This window comes from Ciona robusta, chromosome 1 (genome assembly GCF_009617815.1).
Source record: "Ciona robusta chromosome 1, ASM961781v2".
Classification (NCBI taxonomy): Eukaryota; Metazoa; Chordata; class Ascidiacea; order Phlebobranchia; family Cionidae; genus Ciona; species Ciona robusta.
Window position 1 is genome coordinate 14,554,481 of NC_143235.1, and position 17,703 is coordinate 14,572,183.

General features: G+C 35.5%; 3 protein-coding genes and 1 long non-coding RNA gene across 5 annotated transcripts; 3 read left to right on the forward strand and 1 right to left on the reverse strand.

Annotated features, from left to right (window-relative positions):
• Window positions 1-293: 293 nt before the first annotated feature.
• LOC149743601 (tyrosine-protein kinase Src42A-like) lies at window positions 294-8,511 on the forward strand. Of its 2 annotated transcripts, XM_089877250.1 has the most exons (10): window positions 294-460; window positions 1,046-1,201; window positions 2,074-2,212; window positions 3,231-3,355; window positions 3,861-4,030; window positions 4,547-4,730; window positions 5,471-5,626; window positions 6,236-6,414; window positions 7,059-7,218; window positions 8,043-8,511. In XM_089877250.1, the coding sequence occupies exons 1-10, from the start codon at window positions 337-339 to the stop codon at window positions 8,222-8,224; spliced, it is 1,575 nt and encodes a 524-aa protein (XP_089733376.1). In that variant the 5' UTR covers window positions 294-336; the 3' UTR covers window positions 8,225-8,511. The 2 variants fall into 2 exon arrangements, with proteins under 2 accessions (XP_089733376.1, XP_089733385.1); XM_089877259.1 differs by lacking the exons at window positions 294-460; window positions 1,046-1,201 and adding an exon at window positions 1,729-1,883.
• LOC149743602 (uncharacterized) lies at window positions 5,911-6,191 on the forward strand. The gene is made up of 2 exons (XR_016384978.1): window positions 5,911-6,112; window positions 6,150-6,191. It is a non-coding gene; the product is annotated as an uncharacterized LOC149743602 (long non-coding RNA).
• Window positions 8,512-9,557: 1,046 nt separating the features above from the next.
• On the reverse strand, window positions 9,558-13,607 carry LOC149743603 (E3 ubiquitin-protein ligase RNF25-like). Its single transcript, XM_089877365.1, has 7 exons — window positions 13,449-13,607; window positions 13,318-13,389; window positions 13,063-13,165; window positions 12,450-12,659; window positions 11,459-11,698; window positions 10,793-10,924; window positions 9,558-10,242 (listed from the first exon to the last, which is right to left on the reverse strand). The coding sequence occupies exons 1-7, from the start codon at window positions 13,472-13,474 to the stop codon at window positions 9,772-9,774; spliced, it is 1,254 nt and encodes a 417-aa protein (XP_089733491.1). The 5' UTR covers window positions 13,475-13,607; the 3' UTR covers window positions 9,558-9,771.
• Window positions 13,608-13,829: 222 nt separating this feature from the next.
• On the forward strand, window positions 13,830-17,646 carry LOC149743604 (alpha-L-fucosidase-like). Its single transcript, XM_089877272.1, has 6 exons — window positions 13,830-14,159; window positions 14,674-14,803; window positions 15,298-15,508; window positions 15,751-15,931; window positions 16,217-16,417; window positions 16,761-17,646. The coding sequence occupies exons 1-6, from the start codon at window positions 13,845-13,847 to the stop codon at window positions 17,202-17,204; spliced, it is 1,482 nt and encodes a 493-aa protein (XP_089733398.1). The 5' UTR covers window positions 13,830-13,844; the 3' UTR covers window positions 17,205-17,646.
• The last annotated feature ends 57 nt before the right edge of the window (window positions 17,647-17,703 follow it).

A 17,703-nucleotide genomic window follows, 5' to 3' on the forward strand; every position in this document is an offset into this window, starting at 1 on the left:
GTTGTTATCTGTTTAAAACACGATCAGGAAATATGTCATTTAAGTGTTAGCCATATCCCATCTTGCCCCACAGAACCATTATATAGTAGGGTGGGGTAAGATGGGACACCTTTAGCACATAATATCTAAATATCCTGATCGTGTTTTAAATAATTAAGAACGGTCTGTGTGAGTCGTGAAGATACGGTTTTATAATTCTTTGAATGTTCTTTGTTTACTATACTATATAGAACGAGAAAACTAGAGTTAAAAGGTGTCCCGTCTTCCCCCACCCTGCTATATATATGGAACTTTAATTTCAGATGGTGATTATATAAAGTATATTTCGTTTTGAACATGGGTTTTTTATTATCTAAGTTAGGTTGCTGCGGCTTTAAAAAGAACTATCCTGCATCGGAAGAATGTGCCAAAGAAAATGCTTCGTTCAAATTTGATAATATTGAATTTCAGTCACAACAAAGTAAGCTTCTTCGTGTGATAAATTTACCTGCAAAATAAATGGTAATGTATTGAGTGCAACTATTTATCGTGGTGTTCTGTTTCACACAGCTCGTGCCCGCTGACAATTTACCACGTATGTAACTTTGTAAGTGATTATTTTTTAAGAATACTTTTGTGAGATATGGCTTTAGTTTGTGAACATTGTAACTCTCTGAATAGTAGACTAGTGTTGGCAAATATATGTCCGGCGCCGTGGCAAAGTAATTACCGCGCCTCTATAACCAATAGGTAATGGGTTCAAGGCTCGTCGCTGCTACCTTTGTAGGCTTATGTGACCCTGTGAAGACACTTAACGGAATTGCAACCCGGTTGGTCACTAATGGGTTGTCTAAATTATCAGCCACAAAGTAACATACATAGCTACTCGTAATTAGCTAGCACGAGGTGCATGAACGCCCGTATTATAACGACTGTCGTTTACCGGCCACGCGAGGATAAAGTAAGTTACATTCTTTCTTCTATTTAACCTCGCGTGGCGGATACCGACAGCAACGACAACAGGTGTTAAAAAATGCATAAAATGCCTATATTTATCTTTTTTTAGGTCGAAGGGTTTCGTCTGTATCAATTCCCGATCGACCTGCCCCGCCCATACCAACACCAGTATCGATACGAGAACCAGTACACCAAGAACAAGAAATATACATTGCACTGTATGATTATGGGGCAAGAGCGAAAAAACATTTAACGATCAAAAAAGGTAAACTTGGAAGAAACTAAATGACTGAAACATGAAACTTATTTTATTCTCATGTGAAGGGTAAACAACAGTCGGTATGTCTCATACACCTCATGCATGCATACGAGTTACCACATATGTTTATCCTCACGTGGCGGGACAACGATATTCGTTAAAACACGGGTGTTCGGTCTCATAGACCTTGTGTATGCTTACGGGTTATATAGCTGACAATTAAAAAAAACTAAAGGGTCTTTTCACATACACCAACAAGGCACATAACACACCCACAATAGCAATGAGTTTTGAAGCTGTAACTTCTGGATTAAAGGCTGGTGCCAACAAAAACTACAACTTTAGATGAAATTGGTTGTTGGTGGGGTCTCAAACTTTTAAAAATAAATTGGGACCCACTTACAATGTTGGGACTTTGCCTATCCTTCATTGTCTTTTACAATCATTCATTTTTAACATCATTTTTATCGCAACAGTCGTTTTGCTGTTGATTTCCTTCTCTCCTTCTTTCACATATGATATTTGTGATTAATGACTGCCCTCATTTTGTAATAGGCAAATTCACTTTGTAATAGGCATAATCACCCACAAAGTAACATACATGGTAACTCGTAAGCTGGCACGGGGTGTTAAACCCCTGTAATAACGACTGTCGTTTTCCGGCCACGCGAGGATAAAGTAAGTAAAAGTAAGTTACATTCATTCATTTAATTATTGAGTTCCTCATCCTAAAAAGATATTACCAAACATATGAAAGTTGAAGACTCGTTTTGCTGTTGATTCCCTTCTCTCTTTTTTTCAATAATATGATCTTCACATAAATAATATAAATTATTATGAGTTGTATGGTAAACCCTGTTACATGATTTGTTGTTTAGGTGACAGAATGATAATTCTTAATAAAAACGGAAATTGGTGGGTTGCAAGGTTACTGCAACCCAATAGAATGAACTCTAACACAAAAGGTTACGTCCCATCAAACTTTATTAGAAGAGAGAGTCTTATAAATTCACAACCGTGAGTATGTAGACACACATAGTGAATGAATGAATGTAACTTGCTTTATTCTCGCATGGCAGAGCAAAGACAGCTGTTATAACACGGGTGTTCGGTTTCATACACCTCGTTCCCGCTTACGAATTACCATGTATGTGACTTTGTGAATGATTGGTGTTTTTTGGAGGGGGCAATAGTTAAGTGGATTTATTTTCATCCGCATTTTGGATTAAATTACATAGTAATATGTTTAAACTTGTGAACAAGTATTTCGACATCCTGACTGCTTATTGAATTATTAATTAATCACATATGTAAATGTTATTAGCATAAGGTTAAATAATCACAACTTGTTTACTCATGCCATGGCAACACGGTCGTTATAACAGCTGTTCTGTTTTCATAGAATGTGATTGTTAACAAGTAACCACATATGTAACTTGAACAGCAGCTTTTCCAACCCAGTGGTTAATAGTGTTTTTTTCTTAATGGTCAGCCATACAGAACAAACAATTACCAACAAAGTTACATATGTGGTAACTCTAAGTTGGCATGACGGTTTGAAACAAAACATATATGTTATAACGACGGTCGTTTTCCTGTCGCTCAGAATTAAACTTTTCTTTTATTCATTTATTAATTCAAACCCAGTATTTTTTGCTTTTGATGCCGGTGCTATAACCGTAAGACACCGGTGCCATAGCACAGTTGGTTAGTGCGCCTTTCTGTAACCCAGAGGTAATGAGTTCAAGGCTTGTCGGTGCTACCATTGTGGATGTATGTGTCCTTAGGCAAGACACTTAACGGCAATTGCTCCAACCCAGTGGTCACTAATGGGTTGTCCAAATTATCAGCCACACATAAAAAAAATCCACAAAAAAATATTCACCCACAAAGTAACATACAAGGTAACTCGTAAGCTGGCACGAGGTGTTAAACCCGTGTGATAACGACTTTCGTTTTCCAGCAACGCGAGAATAAAGTAAGTTACATTCATTTATTCACCTTCACAAGGTAATAAACCTTCTTGTTTTACCAGGCCTTGGATGTTTGATACAGCAGTTCGTTCCGAAGCAATAACCTTACTGATGCAGCCGTGCAATCAACAAGGTGCTTTTATGGTTAGAAGGAGGGCAGACGATCGCAATGAATATGCCTTGAGTGGTAAGATGTGTTGTATGCATTTGTAACATTGTCAAGGCCGAATATTTGACAATTGTTATAACACGGGTGTTCTGTTTCATACACCTCGTGTCTGCTTACAAGTTACCATGTATGTAATCTTCGTGGGTAATATATATATATTTTTTTTATCTCAAAATTTTATTTTGAATGACAAACGTTCTAACACGGGTGTTCTGTTTGAGACGTCTCCTGTCCGATTACGTGTTGTGATAACTTTGTGGGTGGTTATTCTTAGGATTATTTTAGGTACCAATATTAAAATAAATATATAATAGGACGGGACACATTTAGCACATAATATTCAAATATCCTGATCGTATTTTAAACAATTAACAACGGTCTATGGGAGTCTTGAGGATACGGTTTATAATTCAGTGAATGTTTTTTGTTTACTACCAAATAGGACAAAAAAATAGAATGAAAAAGTGTCCTATTTTCCTCCACCCTACTATACAAACCCCCCAAAAATTATTTTTTTTTACAGTAAAAGTTGAAGTGATGAATAAAGCAAAAGTTCACCATTTCAAGATAAACAAAAGTAGTCAGGGATATTTAATGGGTGGTATTGAGTTCATAACCTTGGATGAGTTGGTTGCTTTTTATAAGAAAAACTTGGTTGGAGATATCGCCAGATTAGGATCACCTTGCAAACAAGTATGTGTCTTTTCTATTATTCCATTCTATTTGGATGAGACCCCACGGCGTGGAATGCTATGGGTCTTTGGATTTAGGGCAATTATATGTCTTACTGAGATTGACAGTTAACTTTTTCTTAACAATTTTAGTTTCATATATTCTCAATATTGTTAGTAGCTGTTTTTCACCTGTAATGAAAGGCTCTTATTTGTTTGTTGGTTACTGCAGTAAAGATTAGGAAGAAATGCAAAATAACAAAACAACAGTTGTTTAAACATGCTTGGCACAAAATGTATCTATAAATCAATTGTAAAAGGGTGGTCGCTATACTGAGACGACAAATTATGTTGTGCCATTAAAACTTAATTAGTTCAAAACTACATAACATAATTTTTATTTATATCTTCAAAAAAACGATAACAACAATTGTTAAAACACGCTATTGATAAAAAGTGTTGGAAAGAATGTCAGTTAGAAAGCATCGCTGTTGCACCCAACGGAACTTCTAATATATATAATTAATTTTACATACAGTCTCAAATGGTGGTGGAATCCCCACAAACTATAGGTTTATCTCATGACATTGTGGATGAATGGGAAATAGATCGAAATTCAATTCAATTGGGGAAAAAGCTTGGCAGCGGTCAGTTCGGTGAAGTACATAAAGGATTGTGGAACAAAACCACCACAGTTGCAGTTAAAACAATGAAATCGTCAGGTTGGAGATATTTTAAGATATTATATGTTCACATTGTATTGAGTTGTGTCTTTACGCACACCTTTTCTTCGCATTCGAACTTTAATATTTTATAATTGGTATTTATTACTCTATAATATTGTTTATACTTACCTTATGTGTGTTACAATGATTGTCGTTTTACCTTCACTTGGGCTCAAGGCTCGTCGCTGCTACCAATGTATGCTGGTGTTCTTGGCTAAGACACTTGATGGCAGTTTCTTTAACTCAGTGGTCACTAATGAGTTGTCCAAATTTATCAGCCATAGAATATAAAAAAAACATCTTCCACAAAGTTACTTACATGGTAACTAGTAAGCGGACACGAGATGTATAAAACAGAACACCTTACCTGAAGCCCCAATGCCGTCTTACATAAAGCCTTAAACCCTAGAGCCTTAAACCCTAGAGGCAGACACAGTGTATGAAACAAAAAACCTGTGTTATAACGTCTGCCATTGCTTCACCACATAAAGATAAATAACTTACATACGTGGTAACTCTTAAGCAGGCATGAGGTGTAATAATGTATGAAACAGAACACCTGTGTTATAACGACTGTCATTGCTCTGGCACGCAAGGATACATAAGTTACATTCATTCACTTTCCGTCTTTTTACAATGTTGTGTAATACTCGGACCTTCATTACTGAAAAATCAAAATAAAGTCAAATGTTTATTTTCTTACAACTGACATTTTAAATTTCCTGCAAATTTTTCAGATTCACTGAATAAAGAAGAATTCCTTAAAGAAGCTCGGCTGATGAAAAAACTTCACCACCCAAAACTTGTTCAACTTTTTGCTGTATGCACTCAATCTGAGCCATTTTACATCGTCACTGAACTAATGTGCAATGGAGCCCTGCTAGATTATTTAAGTAAATTTATTTATAAATGGTTTTAACGTTTTCCCTTTTAAAATATATAAAACCTAAATTTGTTTATAAATGATTCGAACTTAAACGAGCATACCAACGCAAAATGAAAATTTGTTTATGGATAAAGATGCTCAAATGGGACATAAAGGTACCATTAAAGTTTCCCAAAACGATACAGCTTCTAAAAAAATCGTGTGAATAAAAAGACTTGAGAAATTCGGGTGTTTCCCCAATGCATGGGATTTCGTTAAAAAGACTTGAAAAAAGACCTGCCTGTAACCCAGAGGTAATGGGTTCAAGGCTCGAGCTGCTACCTTTGTGGGCGTATGTGTCCTTGGGCAAAATACTTAACGGCAATTGCTCCAACCCAGTGGTTTCTAATAGGTTGTCTAAATTATCAGAAATACATAAAAAAAAGAAAAAATCCCCCCCAAAAAATAATTACCCACAAAGTAACATACATGGTAACTCGTAAGCTGGCACGAGGTGTTAAACCTGTGTGATAACGACTGTCGTTTTCCAGCCACGCGAGGATAAAGTAAGTTACATTCACATTCACATTTATGCTTATTTTAAGATCAAATAAATGATGCTTGGTTTTTTTAACAGGAGAAAATTTAAATCTTGAAGAAGAGGTCTTGATTGACATGGCAACACAAGTTGCCACTGGAATGGCTTATCTGGAAGTAAAAAATTACATTCACCGCGATTTGGCAGCCAGAAATATCCTTGTTGGAAAAAACAATAATTGTAAAGTTGCAGACTTTGGATTAGCAAGATTAACACAGGTAGGTTAAAGAGGCAATGGGTTCAAGGCTCGACGCTGCTACCATTGAGAGATTATTCGTCCTTGAGAAAGACCCTTAAGAGCCATTTCTCCAACCCAGATATTCCCAATGGGTTATCTAAATTGTCAGCCATACAGAAAAAATCACCCACAAAGTTACATACGTGATAACTCGTAAGCGGGCACAAGGTATATAAAACAGAACACCCGTGTTAAAACAACTGTCATTGCCCCGCCACGCAAGGATGAATGTGAATGAATGAATGTAACTTACTTTATCCTCGCGTGGCCGGAAAACGACAGTCGTTATTACACGGGTTTAACACCTCGTGCCAGCTTACGAGTTACCATGTATGTTACATTGTGGGTGATTATTTTTTTGGATTTTTTTATTTTTTTTATGTATGGCTGATAATTTGGACAACCCATTAGTGACCACTGGGTTGGAGCAATTGTCGTTAAGAGTCTTGCCCAAGAACACATACGCGCACAATGGAAGCAGCGAGGAGCCTTGAATCCATTACTATGGTTACAGGCAGGCGCGCTAACCACTACGCCACGGCGCCGGACGGATAAATAAGTTGCATTCTTTTCTCAATTTAAACTTCCATGATTAAAAGATAAATGAGCTTACTATTTTGATAGGACGATGAAATATACCAAGCAAAAGTAAAAGCGAAAATACCAATCAGATGGACGGCACCGGAAGCTATTACCAAGCAACAGTTTAGCATTAAGTCAGATGTTTGGTCATTTGGAATTTTACTAACTGAAATAATTGGAAAAGGAAGGGTTCCCTATCCAGGTATTTTTTTGTACAATAAAAGAGATATTCTTTGTTATGGCACTCATGTTGGTGCCAGCGAATAAATGTAACTTTTTTGTCTTGGTAATTATACCACAGGGGTTCTGTTTCGCACACCGCATGCCTGCTTGCGAGTTTTCTAAATTTGTAACTGTGGGGGAATATTTTTAGTGTTTATTTTTGTAGTAGGCTATACGGTGCCCAACTTAAACAATCCATTAGTTATCATTGGGTTGGAGCAGTTCACGATGTGTCTTGCCAAAACCTTTGGGTTAGAGGCAGGCGCGCTAGCCACTGTCCTGGATGACTGTGTCATACTAATAGGTTGTCCAAATTAACAGCCATACATAAAAAAAAACTAAAAAAGCAATCAATGTCCGGCGTCGTGGTATAGTGGTTAGCGCGCCTGCTTGTAACCCAGAGGTAATGGGTTCAAGGCTCGATGCTGCTACCATTGTGGGCGTATGTGTCCTTGGGCAAGACACTTAACGGCAATTGCTCCAACCCAGTGGTTACTAATGGGTATGTCTAAATTATCAGAAATACATAAAAAAAGAGAAAAAATCCAAAAAAATAATTACCCACAAAGTAACATACATGGTAACTCGTAAGCTGGCACGAGGTGTTAAACCCGTGTGATAACGACTGTCGTTTTCCGGCCACGCGAGGATAAAGTAAGTTACATTCATTCATTCATTCATTCAATACAAAGTAACATAAATGGTAACTCGTAAGCTGGCACGAGGTGATAAACCCGTGTGATAACAACTGTTGTTGCCCTGCCATGCGAGAATAAAGCAAGTTACATTATAATTACCTAACAGGTATGAACAATAAGGAAGTATTGGAGCAATTGGAACGTGGCTATAGAATGGAGAGATTGGAAAAATGTTCAGAGGATATGTATAAAATCATGAGGGATTGTTGGAACATAGATCCGAACGAACGTCCTTCTTTTGAAATCCTGGAAATAGAACTTTCTGACTTTTTACAAGCATATGTTTAAATAGAAAAGTAGACTTTTTAATTTAAATACCCGTTTGACAGCTCATCTGGTATGAAAAAAAAAATTTTTTATACCAAATGAGCCGTCAAACGGGTATTTAACAATGTGCCTTGTAGCAGAAGTAACAGAATATTTTTAATGTAACTGAAAATTTAATGTAACTTGTGTACAAATTATAGACAATCTATGCAATCGATGGAGGATCACTGCTTAATATGTATTTTAACTTCTCCGTTATTTTTGATTTGTGTTGATCGAAATAAACACGTATTACTATGCATACAAAACTTGACTAGATTATTTGCCTACGATGTGGCCTAGTGGTTAAGTTTCTGCATCGTAACCAAAGGGTACCAGGTTCAATGCTCGATACTGCTACCATTTGCTTTAACCCAGTGGTCACTAATGGGTTGTAGCACCCTTGGTGTTAGAGTAATGTGTCAACTAAATCCAAAGTCCAATGACAACCCATGCTGTAGGACCTCACCCATGTAGAACAGAAGATAAATGTCTTTAACCCAGCATCTGTTTTTTTATTTTCATATATTTTCTGTCTTCACAAAATTAAATAAATGAATTATTGAACATAACTTACTTTATCCTCGCGTGGCCGGAAAACTACAGTCGTTATCACAAGGGTTTATCACCCTGTGCCAGTTTACGAGTTACCATGTATGTTAACTTGTGGGTGATTCTTTTTTTTTCTTTTTTTTTATGTATGGCTGATAATTTAGAAAACCCATTAGTGATCACTGGGTTGGAGCAATTGTCAGTAAGTGTCTTGCCCAAGGACACATACGCCCACAAAAAAGGCAGGCGTTAGATGTTCAATAAGCTCAGCATATTTTGTAAGATATCTTTAGTGTAATGAAAGTGGAAATAATTGATGCTCAATGTATTGCATATTTACTGTATCCTCATGGTGTATATACTTAGATGATTTATGTGAACTTAAAAGGTTAGGAGTTCTTCTGGCACTGTTGTACAGGCTACGGCCCGCGAGCTTATTTTGACCGGCCGGCGTTTCGTGAATCCCTCCAAGTAATTGGCAATTTTTGGAATACTTCTGAAAATCTTTGACCCACAACCAGCAGGTTATATATGCTTAGCTGAATGAATGAAAGTAACTTAGGCAGGCGCGCTAACCCCTTTTGCCATGGCAACGGAGCTGGTTTATGTTAACTTAAATGGTTAAGAGTTCTTTTGGCATCTGGGTTAGGAGTTGAGATTTTTTGGCTTTAGTTTAGCACAGTTCATCTTCTTTTTGAAGCGCTAAGGAGTTTTATACAAAATTCAAGCTTCATAGAAGCTAATGCAAGATATAGATAACACATAAAGAACAATGAAGTTGTATTGTATCAACATAAAAGAAGTTATTTGTACTAACTAAGATAGTGAAAATGGAAGGCAAAGAAACTAAAACAAAGAAAGGAAATTTTTCATTTGCAACTTAAATTAACCTCAGCTTTGAAAATGTTGAAAAGGGCTATATTATCCTATAACACATAAACATAGCAGTAGTAGGGAATAGAATTAGAAATTGCTTGCTATTTTTCCAGCGCTTTAAATCCAGGTGGTGGGCCAACTCTGATTGGTTTAAAACCAGGAGGTGTTTTAACATCTGAAAAATTTGACTTCTTAATTATTCCTGGCTGATTTTGGTGCTTTGTAGGATTGCTTGAATTGAAATTTGTTCGATGTTTGTTTGGTTTAGGTTGGTTGTTCCGTGGCGGAGATTTTGAATTTTCGACATTTCTTGGTTTTCTTGGTTCATGGTAAGTTCTTCTAGGTCTGTTATAATTTCTGTATTTTTCTGATGTATCTTTCGTGAATGGTTTTCGTCCAGGGACCATTCTATGATTGTGGTGACTTTGGTGGGGGTTGGGTTTGCTTGGATTTGGAAATACTTTGGTGGTTTTCCTGTCATCGCTATTTGAACTGTTCGTTCCAACTACTTTGGTTTGAGCATCTTGTTTTGATTTTGCAACAAGTGCTTCGGATTTTGCTTTCTGCTCAATCTGGAAAATATATATTTATGATTTTTTAGTAAATTTAAAGTATAGAAAGCGCGTAAAGAGAGAATTTGGAGAAACCAAACAGAGCTGAAAACATGAACAAAAGGGTTCTGGTAAAACAAAAACATAATAACTTTTATCCTAACAATAATCCCTAAAAGTATGCAGAGTATAACCATGGTTATAATACATAGGAGGAGAGTGTATCATGTAGGTGTAGCGACCACGCTTCTTTTAACTTATTAAATGTAAATAAGTTTTTAACTGTAAGCAAATTTTAACAACTGTTGTTTTGTTGATATATGAGTGAATGAATGTATCTTTATCCTCGCGTGGCCGGAAAACTAAAGTCGTTTTCACAGGGGTTTAGCACCTCATGCCAGCTTACGAGTTACCACGTATGTTACTTTGTGGGTAACTATATATATATCTTGTCTTCGTTTGAAATATTTTTCAATATTCTCTATCTTAATCAGCGAGACAAATCAAGGGTATTATTATAAGAGAACAAAATGTAACATACTGCTTCCATAAATAGACCTACACTACTTACAGTTGAGAGCAAGTGTTTCTTTTTTTCCGCATCTAGATTAATAATACCACCAACTTTAAGTTGTCGTTCATAAATTTCATTCATTTGCTTTACATTTCTTTTGTATTCTTCAAGATTCTCAACAGAAAGTTCCTGGTTAGAGTAATAGACTGTAAGAAAACTTATTAAAGCATAATAGTTTTTTTTTTGTTTACTACTGATATTAACCAATACTTTTTTGTTCCTGGTGTAAGAAAACTCAAAGTATCTATTACGTAATTGCTTGTGGTTATTTATCTGACAATTTAATGGTATACCATATACAGCTTTTCAAGTAAAACAGATTTTTACAACAGTATATTGCATAAATGAATGGATATAACTTATATATCCTTGCATGTCGTGGCAACTGGCAACAACAGTCATTATAACACGGGTGATCTGTTTCATACATCTCGTAAGTTAGTGTCAAAAGGAATTTGTGATTTAGGATTAGTCTTTTCTTAGTCTTTATCGATACTAAAATGAAATTAACAAAAGCAATATTAAAGATAGTATGGCACTGGTTCCTATTAAATCATTTTTTTTTACTTTTTGTTAAAATGAACTTAAAAAATACAGATTAAAGAAAGCATAGTTACTATGGTACTAGTTCCTATTAAGTCAGTCTTTTTACAACAACAATACCTGAGTTACTGGTTCCTTTGCTTTTTGTAATGCATCAATATCTACTTCAATCAACTCTCTACATATGGGGCAAGGAACTTGTCCGGGTGGAACTTCAGATTTCTTTTTTGGTGGACCATCGATAGGGTTTGTTGAGGTTTGAAAATACTCGATATTTGAATGGTAGTGGTTGTAGTATTGAAGTAAGCAGTGGTCATGGAAGTGGTGGAAACATGGAGACTTCAGGAAATCATCATCAGCCTGAATGAATGCAACTTATTTATTTTCTAATGATAGTGAGATAGACAGAGTCATTATTATGACATAGGTGTTCTGTTGTATACACCTCATGTTCACATTAGAACTTCTAAAAACCATCATCTGGATGAATGAATGCAACTTGTTTTACCCTCGCATGACAGGGCAACAACAGTCGTTATAACATTGGTGTTCTGTTTCACACAGCTCGTGCCAGCTTATGAGTAACGGCGTATGTAAGTTTACGGGTGGTTATTTTTAAATTCATACACTTCAGACCTGCTTATGAATGACCACTGAGTTGGAATAACAACCAAAAGTTTAGTAAATAAATTATAAGAGCAGAGTAGCAACGGAAAAATAATATACCAGTTAATGAAATTGTATCTAAATAAATGAAAAAGTTTTTATCTTTTCCTAATTTTCCACATGAAATTAAACCGAAAAGAAGTATTACAATCATAAGTACCCACGAAGTAACATACATGTTAACTCGTAAGTTGGCAAGAAGTGTATGAACACCTGTGTTATAACGACTGTCATATTTTCACGCGAGGATAAATAAATTACATTCATTCATTACATACGTGGTAACTCTTAAGAGGGCACAAAGTGTATGAAACAGAACACCCATGTTATAAAGACTGTTGTTGTCCCGTCATGTGAGTTAAAAAAAAGATGATAACTTTCTGAAGTTCTAATATGGGCATGAGATGATACAGTTACACCCATTCATTGAAATAAGTAAATGTACCTGGAAAGATAGCAGACACACTGGGCATGGGTCACATGGTATGTTATTTAAGGTTAAACTTTCTTTTGCGAGTTCAATGAGGTCAAACAAGTTCACATCCTCATCATGGCTGTCAATCAAATCCATCATCTGTTGTTTCAGTTTATTCAGATGTTCGTCAGATAATCCACGCGAAGATTTAAAAGTAAATTTCAGATGCTCTTCTGGGTACTGGAAATAAGTAAATTGATGGTGGCTTATTTATCTTTATTTGGGAGAGAAGTTATAATAATTAACAAAAAGGTTTTCATTCCGAATATGCGCCAAACTTTTATAAACTTCAGAAGTAAATGTCATAGGTACCTTTGAGTACTGGAAAATTAAACTAAAAAGGTATATATAATTCATTTACCTTAATAACTTTATTCTAAAGAAGAATTATAATATTTAACAAAGTATCTTATAGGGCTATAGGCAAAGGCACCAAACTTTTATGAACACATGAGAGGCAGAGATAGTAAAACATACAATTCTGTGAAAAAGTGTTAGGAAAGAGATCTTGCTAGAAAATGCCATACTCTGCTGAATGGCTACCATCTTGTTTAGCAAAGCAAGCACAATTGTATATACACACCTGATCTGGTATACTAAACACAAGTTCAAGCTTAAGATATTGTGAACTTGTATCATCAGCTGTAGCAGGATACAAACATATTCCAACTTCTTTCACTTTATTACTGTAAATTAGGAAAAAAATATTAAATTTAAACATAAAGAACAGGTATACTGCCAAAATTGAGCCAGTTGTTTATAATTTTATTCAAAACAATTTTCACAAAAGACAATTTTTTAAAAGGTTGATATTTTATTATTACTAAAACAGACTTACTCTAAATCTCTTTGGATTTTTATTTTATCTTCATAAATAGACTGAAGTACCATAATCTCGTCTTCCACGCAACTGTAGGAATAAAAACAATGAAATTAACATTTATTTGACCAATAAAATACAATACATACCTATTGCTAGCACCAGAGTCGTCCATGACCGCTAATTTTTACAAATTAACCCCAAAATTAAATATTAAGAAAATTTCCTAAAAAAGAAAATGAACTCGTCAGCTGTGGTCGTTCAACCGTAACGGCACATAGCCAATAGAAATCAAATACATTTATGTAAACATTGGCATAACGTTTTCAAAACATGAACCAAAGCTATTATTATACTTCCGCTTTGCTATTGCATTTTGCAGTAACAAGTTACTTCATACGCATTGAGAGGATTAAAGTTATATCACCCGTGGTATAAAAGCTATCGTTGCCCTATTACGTGAGGATAAATAAGTTACATTCATAAATTCGTTCATTACTACGTTTATTCTTTTATTTATTACATTCATACATTTATTCATATATATGCACATTTTTAGAAGCATGTTAAAGTATACATCAATTGCTTTATTCACTTATGTGGCGTTTGCTGCTGCATTTGAAGAAACATCTCTTCGTGAAATTTTAGTAGAGGAAAATATAGTAGAATTTACAAAAGAAGAAATACCACTGGTTAATGATGAAAAACAAAACACAAAAAGATACGAACCAACGTGGAAGTCAATAGACTCACGTCCACTACCGAGCTGGTTTGATGAAGCCAAGTTTGGCATTTTTATTCACTGGGGTGTTTTCTCTGTTCCAAGTTTTGGCAATGAGTGGTTTTGGTGGAATTGGAAAGTAGGTTGGCTTGGTTTAGTTATAACTTATATTTAAACATGGTTATATTTTGCATGGCATTTATTTACTTGCACTTTACAGGTATTAACTGGTGAAGAATCCCTCTACTTTATCTGCAAACTACTAACCCATATAACGAGTAACATCTCACTCCTAATCCCTTATAACTAATGACCCATATAACCACTAACTAACCTCCAACTAATAACTTCTAACTCCCAACACCAACAGCATAATATGTAAAGTAACAGAGGATTCTTCACTAGTGCCTACATGTCTAAAAGAGTAATACATAGGAACTTTAACGACTCTTGTTTCGTTGTTGATTTACTTCTCTTCATTGTTTCAATAATTCGATCTTTTTTATCGCTTCCAAAGAGCCAAATGAAAAGTTATGTTAACTTCAATCTATTTGTAGCAGTTTTTAAAAAAGAACTAAACACACCTTTATTTGGACCTTTACTTGTTTTTATTATTTGTGTTTTTAAAAGTTTAACTCTTGCTTTTAACACAGGGAACAAAAAATGCAGCAATCGTTAATTTCATGAAACGAAACTACCCCCCAGATTTTACATACCCAGATTTTGCGAAAGAATTTACAGCTGAGTTGTTTCAACCTAATGAATGGGCAGATTTGTTTAAAGGTATTTGCTGCCTTAAAGCTTTGCCATTAAAGTTTATTTCTTTTGTCATCAGTTGTACCAAGGGCTCTGCGAATAAAGTGTATATTACTAGTTGCATTTGCATCAAACAATCTATTACAGATGCCGTGGTTCAAGGTTATTGGTTTGATGCTGTTACCATTAATATGCTTGTGTGTCCTTGTGAAGACAGTTAATCAAATTACTACAATCCAGTGGTTTCTTATAGGTTGTTCAAATTGTTGTAAAAAGGAAAAAAAACGAACAAAATAATCACCCACAAAATTTTGTGCACCACAACAGTATGTGATGTTTAAACATCTGTTTAATATTGACTGTCATTGTCCCACCACACAAGAATAAATAGGTTTTAATAACTGTTGTTTTGTTGCTATATCCTGTCTTTTCATTTAAAGTATTTTTAAATTTCACTACCGTAATCGAAGAGACAAATGAAGTTATTATTTTTAACATTAATTACATAATCATTGGTTCAGATTCTGGGGCACAGTACATTGTCCTTACCAGCAAACACCACGAAGGCTACACCAACTGGCCTTCTAATGTTTCATGGAATTGGAACTCAATGGATGTCGGCCCACATCGTGATTTAGTTGGTGACCTAGCATCCTCCATAAGAAATCGCACAAATCTAAAGTTTGGGGTTTACCATTCGTTGTTTGAGTGGTTCAACCCACTCTATATACAGTAGGTTGAATAGTTTTGCATTCCAAAAATTGTAATATATCTTGAAATTTTTTTTACTTGTGATCCTAATGGACCAAAATGTTGTCTGTCATACCAACATTTTTAAAATCAAGTAAAATTGAATAAACGAATGCAACTTATTTGTCCTCGCATGGTGGGCAACAACAGTCATTATGTGCAGATGTTCTGTTTTGCCTGGTGCTGTTATAATCAAAATCAATTACTTAACTCATTCATTAAAGGGACAAAGCTGGCCATTTCAAAAGTCAAAGTTTCGTCGCAAGGAAGTCGATGCCTGAGTTGTACGAGCTTGTTAATAAATACAAGCCTGACATCGTGTGGTCCGATGGTGACTTTGCGCCCGATGTTTATTGGAATTCGACCGAATTTTTAGCCTGGTTGTATAATGATAGTCCTGTAAAGGTAAGAAGTTTTAAGGGATACGGGCTCAAGGTGTTTACCATTGTGGGTGTATGTGTCTATGTAGGAGAAACTTAACAGTAATTTCTTAAACCCAGGTTTTACTTATGGGTTGTCCATATTGTCTCCATATAAAAGACAATCACACACAGCGTTACATAATTGGTAACTGGTAAGCGGGCATGAGGTGTATGAAAAAGAACATCCGTGTTATAACGACTGTCGTTTTCTGGCCACGCAATGACAAAACATCACTTGAGGATAAATAAGTTCCATTTATTCACACAGGACCACGTGGTTACCAACGACAGATGGGGAACTGGCATCCGTTGTCATCATGGAGGATTCTACTCTTGTTCCGATAAATATAACCCTGGTGTTTTACAACATCATAAATGGGAGAACTGCATGACAATTGATCGTCATTCATGGGGATATAGAAGAAATGCTAACATACAGGATTACTTAACTATACATGAGATTATTTCAGTGAGTTGGGCATAATACTTTGTTTGTATTCATCAAGCATAATATATGTATAGATGCATTTCTGTTTTTATAAATGTATGCTGCCTATTCATAGGTACCAAACCCACTGCATTAATCAGTAAACATTACAACCAATAAGTTAGATTTTTTTCTTAGAAATGTGTGTCTAACTATCCTGTGTTTATAAAAGACAGCACCAAATTACAGTATATTTCCAACTGTACAAACTGCGTTGGCTAATTACATATTTTTTGTTTACTGTGTGAGCCAAAGTGGCTATAATTTGGCACCAAATTACCTATAATTTCAACCGTACAAATCAGGTTTCATTTTATCTTTCCAGACATTTGCTTCGACTATTAGTTGTGGTGGGAACATGCTTATGAATGTAGGGCCAACCAAGGCTGGTATGATTGCCCCTGCGTTTCAAGATAGACTGAGGGAGTTTGGAAGTTGGCTCAAAGTGAACGGTGAAGCTGTTTATTCAAGCAAACCTTGGTCGTCCCAGAATGATTCGGTTACCCCAAATATTTGGTACACTGAAAAATCTGGGGCAGTTTACGCCTTTATGCTATCATGGCCTAAGGATAATGCATTAGTTCTAGGAACACCTGTTGTCACTGAGTATTCTAAAGTTTCCATGCTTGGTTGGACAGGACCCACTATAACATGGCGTCAGTCATCTGTGGTGTCTAATAAAGGCATAGTTGTTAACCTACCAGTTGTTCCTGTATCTCAGCTACCATGCGAATGGGCATGGGTGATAAAACTTGAATATTTTGACTAGTAATATATATATAGTAGGATGGGACACCTTTTCATTCTATTTTTTAATACCATTTGGTAGTAAACAAAGAACTTTTAAAGAATTATGAAACCGTATCCTTTTCACTTCCATACACCGTTGTTAATTGTTTAAAACACGATCAGGATATTATGTGCCCACCCTACTATATATGACACTTGTTTTCTAAAATAGCTTCCTTGGCATTTATTTGCTTACTCATATATCAACGTCTTATACAGATCGTCTTTATCAGGGCGAAAATTTTGTGCTTATGAGTCTCATTCACCTTAATGTAGACAACCTGTTTTAGAACTTTAAAACCATTGTATGCAAAGAATGCCAGAGGGGGTATAGAAAACCAATGTAATAAACCGCAGTACTTTTGAGTATGTTACAAACTTACATTACAATCATCATTTTTAATAAATAGCAGTTCATTTCACTTGCATAATTTTTTTTTGCGTTCTATATTGACCATGTTTTGTAATTACTAAGCATA